Source organism: Phacochoerus africanus, chromosome 9 (assembly GCF_016906955.1).
Source record: "Phacochoerus africanus isolate WHEZ1 chromosome 9, ROS_Pafr_v1, whole genome shotgun sequence".
Classification (NCBI taxonomy): domain Eukaryota; kingdom Metazoa; phylum Chordata; class Mammalia; order Artiodactyla; family Suidae; genus Phacochoerus; species Phacochoerus africanus.
In genome coordinates this window covers 99,623,366-99,639,367 of record NC_062552.1, presented here as the reverse complement: position 1 = coordinate 99,639,367, position 16,002 = coordinate 99,623,366, and the positions used below count along the sequence as shown (strand labels likewise).

The following is a 16,002-nucleotide window of genomic DNA, read 5'->3' as shown; positions in this document are numbered from 1 at the left end:
CAGTGACATGTCTTCTCTATGCTGTACTGCATCAGTACGGGCTAAGCTAAGCTGCCTTTGTCTCTGCCCCTTCCCTCATCTCTGAGTTCTTAAAGCAACTCATTTTAGCTTCTATTGTATAACTTATCACATAGTTTTATAATTATTAATTTATAGGCTAACCTTCCTCACTGAACTGTGAACTCCTTAAGGGCAGGGATAGTGTCCTATTCAACTATGTATCTCAAGAGCCTGGCATAGTTCATGGCATATAACAGGGCTTTAAAATGCTTAATGGATAATGTACAGTAAAGAAGAAAAGTAGTATATATGTAAAGTAAGTCTTCCATCTAAGAATTATTAGACTGATTCCTTTTAGCCTTTGGACAATAATTTAATATTTTCATGATTAATAGGACTAGGACCTATTCAATTATAATCATTCTAAGTAAACATTTAAATATAAATTTCAAGTGTTTAGCTGAAAGATAGGAATTATAGGTATTTCCTTCTGTATTTAGAAAGAGATGTCCCCATTTTGTATCTTGTTCCCTATTGGGCTATTTTCTATAAACACAAGGTAGAAGATTAGCAAAGAACCAGCCTTACTTACCCCAGTCTTTTACCAGATTATTAGACATATAGAGAATCTTCAATTTCTTCATTACATGGATCCCTTTCAACTTCTCAATAAAATTATAGGAAATCCACAGTTCTTCTAACGTATCCCCTACTGCTTCCTGAAAAAGAAAGCAATTTAATTTACATGTTTATTTTTAAGTTTTCCTTCTGTCCCTTTCCTTTAAACATAAAGACAATGGCCTTCAGAGAGAGCTGAGACCTACTTGTCCCTGGCAGGAGAGCTGAAGGCTGCGTGGGAGTTTTTTCTCACTAAGAAAGCCAAGTACAACATTTTCTTCCTCTCTTCCAACTGATATGAACTAAGAATAGTTACTGAAATCACCAAGAGGGGAAATAATAGCATGATTTTATCACTTTTATTGAATAGTATGCTTTTCGAATTACTTCCCTATACCTGTATTATTTTAAAACATTTAGGATAGGCAAAGGCTATTTGATTTCTGTTATAGACAGATTAAGGTCTTTTTATAAGATCACAATGCTATTAAATAGCATTGGTCTAAATTACCAGGGTGGTTTTTTTTCAACTATTTATTATGGAAACTTTCAAACATAAGTTGAAAGAATATTACAGTAAACACCCATATATCCACTACCCAGCTTCTACCATTAACATTTTACTGTCCTTTTCCTATCATGTATCTGTCCATCTTTCCATCTTGCTATCTGTTCATCAATTCACCTTATTTTTTTGATGTATAAAACAAAACCCATAGTCCTTCAGTTATAGTATAAAGATTATATCACACTGACTCTTTTTTTTTTTTTAATGTCTTTTTGCCATTTCTTGAGCCGCTCCCTCGGCATGTGGAGGTTCCCAGGCTAGGGGTCGAATCGGAGCTGTAGCCACCGGCCTACACCAGAGCCACAGCAACGTGGGATCCGAGCTGCGTCTGCAACCTACACCACAGCTCACGGCAACGCTGGATCCTTAACCCACTGAGCAAGGGCAGGGATCGAAATTGCAACCTCATGGTTCCTAGTCGGATTCGCTAACCACTGAGCCACAACGGGAACTCCCACACTGACTCTTAAACACTCTATATAATCAATGGTGACACAAAAACTTTTCCTTCTTTCATATACAAAAGACAAAATGTAGAGATTATTTCTTCTTTAAAAAACAAACAAAAAAGACTAGGCAGACTCAATCTTAATGGAAAGGAACTGACCTACATACACATGGTAACTTGTAGAATGCAGGGCCCAAAGACAACAGAAAGAATAAATATACCCTGGATAAAAATCCTTAATGCATTTCCCATACTGATGGAACCAAGGGGTAAAGCTGAGAATGGAGTGGCCTGAGTTAGTTGTGTGTGTCATCCCAAGCCCGAAAATTTATCTTAGTTTCAACTTTCTGAGTAGAAGAAACAACAGTTCTCAAAGTACCATCCTGGCACTTTTATATCAGAATCTTGTGATTTAACCAACTCCCCTCAACTACTATTCTGATATCTTCTCTCAAAGGATCTAATTAGTATATAATACATATCTTTCAGAAGAGGGGAATCAATTTTCATATAATTTAAACTCTGCTGCATATATTTTCATTGCACTGTAGCCCCATCCATCTCATGTCTCCAATTTAGAAAGTGTGAGACAGTAGGAAAAAAGAGTGATTAAACACTAATTGGAAAATGTGGGCTCAAGCCTGGGTTCTGCCATTAATTTAGTGCCATTTTACATGTGCAAATGAGGACTCCTGATCAATTTCACATAGCCAATTTGATTAATTCCTCAAATAGCCAATTTGCAGAATCTAATCTTTTACTGATTTACTGAGAAATTGTTTAACTACCTACAAATTATAGCAATTTGTTTTAGATAGGGTAGGATAGGCTAGAAATTACTTTAAATAGGATAACTTCTGAAGATGTCTTTGTGCTTTGTTGTTGGCTTTTTTTTGGGGGGGGTCATACCCAGGGCATATGGAGGTTCCCAGGCTAGGGGTCTAATTGGAGCTGTAGCTGCTGCCCTGCACCACAGCCATAGCAATGCAGAATCTGAGCTTCATCTGCAACCTATGCCACAGCTCATGGCAACGCCAGATCCTTAATCCACTGAGCAAGGCCAGGGATCTAACCTGCGTCCTCATGGGTACTAGTCAGATTCGTTTCCACTAAGCCACCAAGGGAACTCCTGAAGATGCCTTTGTGCTTTGTTCACTCACTAGAGGTGAGTTTCAGTTTAGTTTTCAACCATTTGTATGCAGCTGTTTTGCCAAATTTCAGTACCTCTGGGGACTTGGAAATGTAACTTTGCAGAATGAGAATTTCTTATGCATACTGATAACAAATGTTGTATAGATTTTGTCCAGAGCATAGTTCTGTCTTTCAGTACATTTTCAATCTATTCCACTGCCTTTTGTACTTCCCTAAATTAGATTACTGTTTTCATGTGTTTTAGTCATCTGAGAAGTGATCATTATCTAAAATATGAAACTGAGGAGTTCTCTTGTGGCACAGTGGGTTAAGGATCTGATGTTGTCCTGCAGCAGCTTGGGTCACTGCTATGGTGCAGGTTCAATATCCCTGGCCTGGGAACTTCCACATGCCACAGGTAAGGCCAAAAAAATAAATAAAATATGAAACTGACATTCTACGAAGACGGACTGACAAATCCAACAACTGGGATAAAACAGCTGCAGTACAATTAACACTAAATAAAACCTTAAAAGTTCAAAAGGTGTTGAAACCATTCCAAGCAACAAAATTCTCTATATATTTGTAAGCAGGAAATAAAGACAAAATTTTGGTGAAGAAATCTGGTAAATGCTAATCAGCAAAATCTGGCTAAGTCTGTGTGGATCAATTTAGTGAAATCTGTCATTCAATAAACTAGCCATGGAGGTCCCTTCATGGCTCAGCAGTTAACGAACCCAACTAGAATCCATGGATCCATGAGGATCTAAGAGGATGTGGGTTCAATCCCCAGCCTCGCTCAGTGGGTTAAGGATCCGGCATTGCCATGAGCTATGGTGTAAGTCAAAGACATGGCTCAGATCTTCTGTTGCCGTGGCTGTGGCACAGGCCAGCAACTATAGCTCTGCTTCTACCCCCAGCCTGGGAACTTCCATATGCTGCACGTGAGGCCCTAAAAAGCAAAACAAACAAACAAACAAACTAGCCCTTTGGAGAACTGGACACTGTTATGGGAAACAGTTCTGCGGTTCCTCCAAAAATTAAAAACATTTGAACCAGCAATTCCCACAACTGGGCATACACCCAAAAGAACTGAAAGCAGGGTTGCAAATAGATATTTAAATACTCATGTTCATGGTAGCATTTTTTACAACAGCTAAAAGTTAGAAACAACTCACGTATCACCTATATTGATCAGCATGTTCTCATGGAAGGATATTCCTGATATATTATTGAATGAGAAAGCAGGAAAAATATGCCCAATATATTATCAATATAAACATATGACACACACGCACTCACTCATACATGAATGAACATGCACACACACACAGATATCTGTTAATTTGGATGTGCATGGAAAAAAATTTAAAGTATACAAATATTATTTCTGTTACTGCATGGAGTTGGGGAGTGAGGTAGGGAGAGGAACGACTTTCACAGTGTACTTCTATATTTATGAATTGATTTGTTTTTTACAATTATAGCTAATACTCTTACACCTAAAATTTTAATCTGTTTTTGTAGTTAATAATAAAATACATGGTCACTCAGTAAATATTTATAGAGTGCTTACTACATGATCAAGCACCAGTGTAGATGCTGATCTACAAAACTGACATATTTATCAGGATTCGTATGTGTGACAGAGAGAGAGACAGAAGACAGAGGTATTATCTAGCTGAACCATCACTTGCTTATTATTTTTTATTGATTGATTTATTTATTTCACTTTTGGCCGCCGCACAGCATGTGGAGTTCCCCAGCCAGGGATCAGATCCGAGCTGCAGTCTTGACCTAAGCCACAGCTGCAGCAACACAGATCCTTAACCCACTGTGGACTGGGGTGCAGTGCTCCCAAGACACCGCCAATCCCCTTGTGCCACAGCAGGAACTCCCTAGTGGACTGTTTTAGATATGGGGTAGTTAGGTATCTTTTGAGGAAGTGACATCTGAGCTGAAGTGTGAAAGTTAAGAAGAAGCCAGTAATGTAGAAATCCGGGGTAACAGAGCTTTTTTTTAAGGCAGAGGAACCAGCAAGCACAAAGGGCCTTAGTTAGGAATCAACAACACAGCATGTTCAAGGCAGAGAAAGAAGGCCAATGGCTGGAGGTTGAACTAGGAAGAAGAGTAATATGAAATGAGATCCAAAAGGAAAGCAGAGGCTGGCCAAATCCCATATAATAATGGGCTTGTAACATACCTTAATAATTTACCTAAGTAGTTTTAAATAGACACCTTTCCTAGATTCCATGTTTCACTCATTAGAGTAGTCATATTTAACTTACTGAGGCAGCTAGTCAAATCATGCTATGAGGCTGATGTGTCTAGATGAATAAATCAGTTAGTATGGGAAATTACTGGAAGTCCAGCTTCTCTATCCCTATGCAGATTTATTTTCTTTTCATTTACTCATAAGTAGTAAAGCTTTGGACTGGTTAAATGTTATTTTTGGTGTGTGTGCGTGTGCGCACGCGTACACACCCCCCCCCAGAAAGAAAACCAACTGTTGGGCATTATTGATAGGAGTCTCTAGAAAGTAAAGAGATCTAAGCAAGTGATGGTTCAGCTAGATAATATCTCCATACATGCCTTTAATCCTACATCTCCATACATGCCTTTAATTCTACATCTAAATTTCTTTGTGGTTTCAAGGTATATGTTACATTCCATGGGAGAAATTATATACCACACCAATACTTGAGAATGTGGTGTTATGTAAATACCTGGGGGAACATCAAGCATCTATCATATTGGTCCTAAAAATCTGGGGGTTCATTTCATTGCAAACTTTCTTTACAGATACTTCAAAGTCATGTTTAGTCTGAAGTATAATAAATTCAGAATTTTGGTACTACAATTTAATATTTTACCCATTATGAGTATGTCCCTATATTTGACATTTTTACCATCTAAGGCTCAAAGAATGAAGGCCAAATGTTTTAAAATTTACCAATTATTTAGAACATAAAAAATATTTTTTATGTATCATCGAGATTTTACTCATCATGTCTAGCTAGAAAGCAAACAATTCATCTACTGGTTATTGTTTTGGAAAAGAAAACTTCTTTTGTTTAACTAAAGAATGTATTCTCTAAGAATCTGTAAAATATTTTATAAATTTCATTTTATTCCTTTTTTTTTTTTTTTGCTTCTTAGGGCCATACCCACAGTATATGGAGGTTCCCAAGCCAGGGGTCTATTCAGAGCTACAGCTGCTGGCCTACACCACAGCTACAGCAATACCAGATCCAAGCCACATCTGCGACCTATACCACAGCTCAGGGCAACGCCAGATCCTTAACACACTGAGCAAGCCCAGGGATCGAACCTGCATTCTCATGGATCCTAGTTGGGTTTGTTAACCACTGAGCCACGAAGGGAACTCTAGCACAAGCCAAATTTATGGGAGTGGGGCAGAGACCAGAGGTACAAACTATTTCAGAATTTTTATGAAATATTTAACAATAAGAACTTTTAAAAATTATTGTCTTTGGGGGAACGTACACAAGAAAAAGAAATTAGCTTCATCTTTTCTGAAATTGCTTAGTTTTACAATATTGTTTCATCTCAACATCTTTGCAAGGAAATTTAAATGGCCAATAAATTTACAAATACACTATCAAAAACTTAAAAATTTAAAAATGCCCAAGACTGGTAAGGGAAAATGGGAACCCTCATACATTACTGGTGGTAATATATGAGCTATCCAAAGAGTAACTTGATAATACGTCACAAAAGCCTTAAAAGAAATTTATACCTTTTGACCCAGCAATTCCATTTCAAGGAATTAATCCAAGGAATTATTCATAGATGTGTGTAATAATATAGCTAAAAGGAGATTCATAACAGCATTGATTATAATAACTCCAAACTGGAAATAAATAAGTAACTGATTTAAATAAATTATGGTACATTAATAGAATATTATGCTGTCATTAAAAAAAGAATATGGTTGAAAATTATTTTAAAAACTTAAGTCAGGAGTTCCCGTCGTGGCGCAGTGGTTAACGAATCCGACTAGGAACCATGAGGTTGCGGGTTCCGTCCCTGCCCTTGCTCAGTGGGTTAACGATCCGGCGTTGCCGTGAGCTGTGGTGTAGGTTGCAGACGCGGTTCGGATCCCACGTTGCTGTGGCTCTGGCGTAGGCCGGTGGCCACAGCTCCGATTCGACCCCTAGCCTGGGAACCTCCATATGCCGCGGGAGTGGCCCAAGAAATAGCAAAAAAGACAAAAAAGACAAAAAAAAAACCTTAAGTCATATCCTCTGATAAAAAACCTCCGATGCAGAGTTCCCATTGTGGCACAGCAGAAACAAATCCGACTAGGAATGATGAGGTTGCAGGTTCGATCCCTGGCCTTGCTCATTAGGTTAAGGATCTGGCGTTGCCATGAGCTGTGGTGTCGGTCGCAGATGCAGCTTGGATCTGGTGTTGCCGTGGCTGTGGCTGTGGCTGTGGCTGGCAGCTGTAGCTCCAATTCAACCCCTAGCCTGGAAATTTCCATATGCTGTGTGTGTGGCCCTAAAAAGCAAAAAAACAAAACAAAACAAAACCTCCACTGGCTTTCCAAGACACTTTGGAAAAAAAAATCTAAAATCTTATCATGTCCTGTAAGGACTGGTTCTTGGCTCCCTCTCCAACCCCACTGAGAGTAATTCTCCCTCACTCAACTCTTGCTCTTACTCCAGCATACCAAATAGCTTCAGTTTCAGGACGTTTGCACTTGCTATCTCTCCTCAGTCTGGAGCTCTTGTCCCTTGGTTACAGTCTCACTATAGCTATAGCTTACATCCACACTTCCAGAGAGGACTTCCCATCAATCTACATTCTCTTTTACACCTTGCTTTTATTATATTCATCACCACCTGATATATTATACAATTATTTTCTAGTCTGTCTCCCTCCACTATAAGTTCAATGAGAACGATATCTTTATTTTATAATCCTGCTATATCTCCTCTAGTACCTAGAACAGTGCCTGACTTAGAGCAGACAATCAGAAAATACATTTCATGAATTTGTTGAATGAATGAGTGACATGGAAGAAAATTACCTTTATGTTTAAGTTAAAAAAAGAGATGCAAAATAATATGTTATAGTATGATTTCAATCTCAAAGATATCAAAGAATAAAAAAAAGGCAAGAAAGATGTCAGTCAAAATGTTAGCAGTATTTAAATTGTCGGTGGTTTATAGGTACATTTTATAGTTGTTTTTCTACTTGTAAACTTTCTGCACCAGACAAGTATTATTTGTATACTCAAGAAAAAGAATGTATGATTTTTTTAAAGTAATAAATAACGACCTACCAGTCCATTTAAGTTCTTTATGTTATTTCTTCCTAAAGACAATATCCTCAAGTTTTCTGTATAAGAAAGAAAGCAATTTTTGGTTTGTTAGAATCAAACTACACAATTGCTATAAATCTAATATAATAAAGCCTTAACAAATGTTATATAATAGATATCCTTATATAATGACTGTATTTTAAAAAAAGTGGTAATTGAATAGGAAAAAACATCTAAAGTAAACACTGCAACTATAATTGCACATCACACTAATATTAAACTGTAAAATGGCTAGCTATTTGAGGAGTTCCAGTGTTGCCGTGAGCTGTGGTGTGGGTCACAGATGTGGCTCGATCCTGCATTGCTGTGGTGTAGACCAGCAGCTACAGCTCCGATTCAACCCCTAGCCTGGGAATCTCCATATGCTGAGGGTGTGGCCCTAAAAAAAAGACAGAAAAAGGAAAGAAAAAGAAAATTTGAACTTTAAATTTGGGAGCATATATATTTTAAATATCTTATATTATGAGGACTTCCACTAGAAAACAGAAATTCATGCATAATCCACCTTACTCCACAAAGGAATAGAAGTGAAATCAAATAAATTAGTATTTTAAAAATCTTTTGCTTTCATTTTTTAAAATAATTAGATTGTGATTTGGTTTTAAAATGTCTATTTGTATTTTTTAAAGGATGTTTCTATTTGTACATCTATATGCTAATTCTAGAAGAGAAGAAAGTAGAAACAGTGGTTGGTTTTGGGGAGGAACTGAGAATAAGTCTATGGTCAGCGGAAGATATTTTTAATTGTAACTTCTTTCGGACTATTTGCATAAAACCATGTACATATATTGTTTTAAAAAATTAAAGTAAAAGACTTCTAGTAAAACACAGGCAGCCTCATTTCTGTCCTAAAAAACTACTGTGATTACTTACGCACAGGTTATATATTCAGTTTTCACAACTTAAACTTCTATAACTATGCTGTCCAATCTGGCAATTACTAACCATGTGTGGCTATTAAATTTAATTAAAATAAGTACAATTAAAAATTCAGTCACACAAATCACATTTCTTCAAGAGCTTAATATTGATATACGGCTATTTGCAACTGTATTGGGGCAGCGCAGATAACTCTATCGTTTGGCCTGTTCTGTAATGTCCATAATTCACTGGCTAAGAACATATTTCCAGTTAACTGAGTTCCAATCCTAACTCTCTAGGGAAGCAACCAAACCTCTTTGAATCTCAGTTTTATCATATGCAAAATAAGGAAATATAGTATCTTTCTTATAAGAACACATGGATTTAAATGAGATAATTGTCTCAAATATTCATCATAATGCCTAATCCATGGTAAATACACAATAAATGGGGTGTGTGTGTGTGTGTGTGTGTGGTGTATACAGTTATATAAACTTTGGTTTTAGTTTTAGTTTAGTTATATAAACTTTGGATTTAGCTTAATTTAGTTTAATTTAAAATTTGGTTAATTTGGTTAAAATTTGGTTCAATTTAAATTTAGTTTAGTTTAGTTATATAAACTTTGGTTTTAGTTTAGTTTAATTTAAAATTTGGTTTTAGTTTAACTATAAATGATTTTAAGTTATCTTTTTTTTTTTTTTTTTCTGGCCTTCCCGGGCCAGGGATAAGACCTGAGCCGTAGTTGTGACCTAAATCACAGCTGTGGCACTGCCAGATTCTTAATCCACTGTGCTGGGCCAGGGATCAAACCTGCGTCCCCGGTGCTCCCAAGATGCCACCAATCCTGTTGTGCCACAAAAAAGGAACTCCCAGAACAAGGTATTTTAAAAGTGATCTAATTCATGCAAAATAATTTAAATATTGAAACAGACCTCATGTTATAAGCTGAACTGTCCACCCCAAATTCATATGTTGAAGTGCTAACCCTCAGTACCTAAGAATGTGACTGTATTTGGAGATATGTGACATCATTTTAGGTAAAATACAGTATGACTGGTAATCTTATAAGAAGAGGAGATTAGGACACAAATGGAAACAAGCCATGTGAAAACAAAGGGAAAAGTAGGCCATCCACAAAGCAAGGAGAGAGGCCTCAGAAGAAATCAATCCTGCCTATACCTCAGTTTCAGACTTTTAGCTTACCCAACTATGAGAAAATAACTTTCTGTTGTTTAAGCCACCCAGTCAGTGGGATTTGTTATGGCAGTCCTAGCAAACTAATTCTATATAACTATAAATGTGTAAAAATTAAATATTCGACGAGTTCCCACTGTGGTGCAATGGGTTAAGAATCCGACTGCAGTGGTTTGGGTTCCTGCTGTCATGGAGCTAATATTTGGCAGATAATAAAACGAATAAGTATATTAAAAAAAATAAGTATATTAGTGGCAAGTGTAAAGCCGAAAGAAAAGCAGTTAAACAGAATGAAATGTTACAGGGGTGGGAGCATCTAACATTTTAGATAGAAGGTGACTTCTAAGTAAAGACTCAAAGGAAGTGAAGCAGCTAGCCATGAGGATTTCTTGAGGAAGGACAGGCAGAGGGAGTTTCAACTGTAAAGGTTTTAAAGCAGGAACCACAGCATAAGTAGCTGAAAGAATGAGAGGAGAGTAATAAGAGATGAAATTAGCAGGATAATAGCCTTACAGGGGATAATGTGAGAGAGAAGTCAAGAAATTACCAAAAAGTTTGGCTTGAACAGCTGGAAGAATGGAGTTATCACTATCTGAGACAGACATACAAGAAGCTGGGTTAGCTATGGCTGCGGAAGGCTATCAGGATTTAGTTTTGGATATTTTAAGTATGAGAGGTTCACCAGACAGCCAATGGAAATGTCAGGCAACTGAATATGTGAATCTGGAGTTCAGAGGTGATACCTGGACTAGAGATATAAATTTTGGAGCCATTAGCATATAGATGGTAAAGCCATGAACTGGATGAGATAATCTAGGGAGGAAGTGAAGATAGAAAAGAGAAAAGATCCAAGAACTGAGTCCTGGGATTCTCCAACATTTAAAATTCAAGGGCACCAGACTGGGAAGAAGTAGCCAGTATGGCTAGAGGAAATCTGAAGGGTACAGTGTCCTAGGAACCCAATACTGAAATTGCTTCAAAGAGGAAAGAAATCAACCAAGTCAAAATACACCCAGGTCAACTAAGATAAGAAGTGAGATATGACCTCAGAAATTGGAGATAACATATATGCAAATCTTTAGAAGATAATATCAATCTTTATATATGTAACTCCTGGAGTTCCCACTATGGTTCAGTCCATTAAGGATCTGGTGTTGCTGCAGCTGTGGCACAGGTCACAGCTGTGGCTCGGATTCAGTCCCTTGCCCAGGAACTTCCACATGCTGCAGGTACAGCCATTAAAAAAAAGAATAATAATACAGCTCCTTTAAAAAAATACACATGAAAACAGTAATGAAAGTCTAAGCTATCTTATTTATTGTTGTATAGGGAAGTAAATCATGATATCAAAGTTAATAGATTAAATGTTCTAACATTACACCACTATGTATTTTCCATATTTTATATGCTGCATAAGTAGAGGACCCCTAGAAGGAAAACACTTTTTTGCTTCTTAGGTCCTGATGAAAATCAAAACAGTGTCTTAAAGTTTTACGTTTATTTATTTAGTAAACTGAAAGAATAAAGTATACTTTTTTACCAACAAAATTTACTTTCTAATTGTTAATATTAATTAATATTCACATGGTACAGCTTTTTGGTCACACTTTTGAACATAGTCATGTCATACAGTTTTCTAGTCACAGATTTGGTACAATAAATATAAATTGCCGTTAGGATTATTCTGCCTTATAACCCCCCTGTTAAATAGGAACACCTGCTTATTTCAGATCCTCTCATCAGAGCATGGGGGTAAGACTACAGTGCTCATGAAAGGAAAGGGGTGGGAGGCAAGCTAGACTCATATATTCAACCTTTTATATGGATCAGTTGGTTTCATTTTGTTTCACAATCACAGAACATCCTCTCTGTAAATTGCAAAAATACCGTTTGTTACAAGCAGAACTAAAATAAGTCAAGTATAGCAATACCTGGTACAAATGTCTATACTCTCTCATTCCACAACTACATCAGACATCAATAATTGATCAAAGTACTCTTTTCCTCTGTATTTTTGGAACTCTTCGTAATACAATTTTGCTAAGAGCCTATTACCAATTGACCAAGGAAAATATGAATTAAAACACATTATCTGCACTATATAGAAGATTATCCATTTTCATATTGTCATAGTCATATTTTTATGAAAGGAAAGCATGTTATTGATGCTGATAAATGTTATCAATTTAGTCTCACTTAAGCAAGCTATTTCAATTACAGACAAACTGAAGTAGAGAATAAAATGAAATATCAAATTATTTAATGAGTCAGTGAAAATTGGAATAGAATCATCTTATACACATCTCTAATAGTAAACAACACTTCCTCACTATATAAATACTGAATAAAACTCTGAGTACAGTAGAGCGGAGGAGATGGCTTTTTAGAACAGAAGATAAAAAGATTAACAAGATGTGATCCTTGCCCTCGAGGAATTATCTAAAGATACAGAACATATTCCTTAATAACTATAATAACAGCTAAATTTTTTGAGTATTTATATACATTAGGCACTATTCTAAGCACTTTAAACACACTAACTCATTGAATTGTCACAATAACTATATGAAGTAGATAATTGTTATAATCCAAGATAGACTGTTATAAATCTTCCCAAGAAGGAGTAATGACGATGGAGATGAGAGAACTCTTTAGAAGTCTCCATCTAAATGATGTTTAAACTTGGCATTCTTAATCTTAAATTTTGTTTCTTATAAGGTTTTCCTGTTATAGGAAGGGCTTGTTCTCAATAAAAAGCACTGCATTAAGAAGTGCACAAGGAGTTCCCGTCGTGGAGCAGTGGTTAACGAATCTGACTAGGAACCATGAGGTTGCGGGTTGGATCCCTGGCCTTGGTCAGTGGGTTAAGGATCCGGCGTTGCCGTGAGCTGTGAGCTGTGGTGTAGGTTGCAGACACGGCTCAGATCCTGCGTTGCTGTGGCTCTGGCGTAGGCCGGTGGCTACAGCTCCGATTCGACCCCTAGCCTGGGAACCTCCATATGCCGCAGGAGCGGCCCAAGAAATAGCAACAACAACAACAACAACAACAACAAAAACACAAAAGACAAAAAAAAAAGAAGAAGAAGTGCACAAAATCATAAAAAACAATGATGTTTTGGGGTGTGAAGAGGGTATTAGATGCTTTTGGATGACTGAATGCAACCTTAAGGCATTTGGTCTTCTACTAAGCAAGGGGGAGTCATTAAAAGTCTCTGATCTGGAGGAACAATAACGAGAACTGTATTTTTAAAAGAAAACTCTCATGTCAGTGCTGAAGGTCAACTGAAGAACGGAAAGATAGACAAGATCAATTGGAAGGGTATCACAAAAGTCCAAAGTGCTTTTTCAAACTGTGGGCCATGTGAAATCAACTTGGTGGGTTGTGACAAGCATTTAAAAAATGTGAAATCACACTAAAAAATTTTATATTGGAATCTATGCTATAAGGGTAAATACTCTTACAGATTTTAAATCAGTTTATATGAGTATGTATATTTGATATATGTATTCATTGAATGCATGTACTAAGCATTAAATTTTTTTTGGCTGTGCTCACAGCATGTGGAAATTCTGGGCCAGGATCAAACCTGTGCCACATCTGTAACCAGAACCACAGCAATGACAATACAAGATCCTCAACCTCCTGAGCCACGAGGGAACTCCTCAAATATATTTCTTACTGTAGGAAGTGCTAAAAAATATTTGAAAAACATGATCTATGGGGGAGATGATGAGAGTCTACATTAAAGCTGTAGCGTCTGGAAATGGAAAAGCAACAAAATATTTGGGAATTCTTTAAAGAGTAGAGTTAACAGAATTTAGTGATGAACTTGGACTGTAGAGTTTGAGAAAAGTAAAGGGAAAATATGATAGGCTAAATAATGGCTCACCAAAAGATACCTACATCCTAATCCCTGGAATCTGTGAATATTACCATATATGGGGAAAAAAGTACTCTGCAGACATGGTTAAGTTAGCATCTGAAGATGGGGAGAGTATCCTTGATTATCCAGGTGTTTCCTAAATGCAATCACATGTATCCTCATAAGAGGGTGATAGAGAAAGATATAACACAGACCAAAAAAAAAAAAAAAGAGAGAAGGCAATAAGTCCACAGAGGCAGATACTGGAGTGCTACAGTCACAAGCCAAGGTATGTGGCGGCCATTGGAATTTAGAAAAGGCAAAGAAGAGATTCGACCCTAAAGCCTTCAGAGAAAGTGTGGCCCTCTCAAAACCTTCATTTCAGCCCAGTGAAACTGATTTCAGACTTTTGACCTCTAAAACTGTAAGGAAATACAATTTTTTTTTTCCTTTGGCCGCATCTGCAGCATGTGTAAGTTCCCGGGCTAGGGATCAGACTTTTGCCACAGCAGTGACCCAACTGCTGTACTGACAATGCTGGATCCTTGACCCACTGCACCACAAGAGAACTCCATAAATTTCTGTAGTTTTAAGCCACCAAGTTTCTGCAGCCACAGGCAGAAACTAGCACAGTTGCCTTGGCAACTGAGAAGTTGTCAATGTTATTAACAAAGACAAGGTGCACAGGAGAAACAAAGATGGTGAAGAATAAACTTTTAAATATAACAAGTATGAAACACAAGATAAATCTGAACATAAAAATATATAATAAAACTCTGATTTTTCTAGTTAAGATATTTCAATTCTAATTCTATAAAGGTTTTTAAATGTCTTTAAACTGTTCAGGTGTCACGTTATCTCTAATTCTTTGGATAATCAAACTTAAGACAATATAGGATTTCCTGTCGTGGCTCAGTGGTTAATGAATCCGACTAGGAACCATGAGGCTGCAGGTTCGATCCCTGACCTTGCTCAGTGGGTTAAGGATCTGGTGTTGCCATGAGCTGTGGTGTAGGTTACAGACATGGCTCTGATCCCGCATTGCTGTGGCTGTGACGTAGGCCGGCTGCTACAGCTCTGATTAGACCCCTAGCCTGGGAACCTCCATATGCCTTGAGTGTGGCCCTAAAAAGACAAAAGACAAAAAAAAAAAAAAGACAATATATATTCTGTTATCTGACAATTACTGTGGTTAAAACAGGTGCCAGCGTCTAGGATAATGTAGTGTCTCTGGAATGTCTATTCCAAATAACTAAAAAAATCCAAGAACCATCTGTTACTGTGCATCACTTACTTAAGCCATTCAGGTTTGCAATTTTTTCAATGCAGTTTGTAGACAGTGAAAGTTTCCTAAACAAACGAAAAAAAAAAAAGCAAAAAGAAAACTTGAATTAATAAGAAAGAAAGTTAATGGTGTATCAGAAATTATTCAAGTGCCCATAGAAGATGATACTGAAGTCATGTCTTGTTTTTACACTGAATCCTTTTTTTCCTCTCAGACATGGTATGTATTCCTTCATTTTGAAATCTTCACACTTTTTTGTGATTATAGAAGTTAATATGCACTCATTGTGTAAAATTTAAAAAAAACTCTTTGAGGGAAATTTGATGTTATCTATTAACTTTTTAAATGCATGTATTCTTCAATATAGTAATTCATCTCTAGGAATATATCCTATTGAAATACCAATGCAAATGACTAAAGATACATGAATTAGATTATTTATTATTATTTATTATACTATTATAATAGAAAAAAGTGGGAAAAAATCTATAAATATCTATCAGCTGAGGAATATAGATAAGCAAATACTATACTACCACTAAAACCAGCAAGATTGGGCTATAGATGCCAAATTGGGAAAATATTCATGTGTGTATTGTAAAAAATCATATGTAATTCTAACCAACCCATGCATTTCCCCAGAGATAATTACTTTTTAATAGTTCATACAAGTTTTTCCAGATT

At 36.7% G+C, this 16,002-nt stretch overlaps 1 protein-coding gene across 1 annotated transcript in view; it reads right to left on the bottom strand.

Annotated features, from left to right (window-relative positions):
* DNAL1 (dynein axonemal light chain 1) overlaps window positions 1-16,002 on the bottom strand; it is a 43,815-nt gene that overhangs the window by 5,771 nt on the left and 22,042 nt on the right. The window contains exons 4-6 of the mRNA XM_047796780.1: window positions 15,328-15,383; window positions 8,077-8,132; window positions 593-719 (exon numbers count right to left, since the gene is read on the bottom strand). Coding sequence (XP_047652736.1) covers window positions 593-719; window positions 8,077-8,132; window positions 15,328-15,383 — 239 coding nt within the window. The remainder of the gene's footprint in view (window positions 1-592; window positions 720-8,076; window positions 8,133-15,327; window positions 15,384-16,002) is intronic.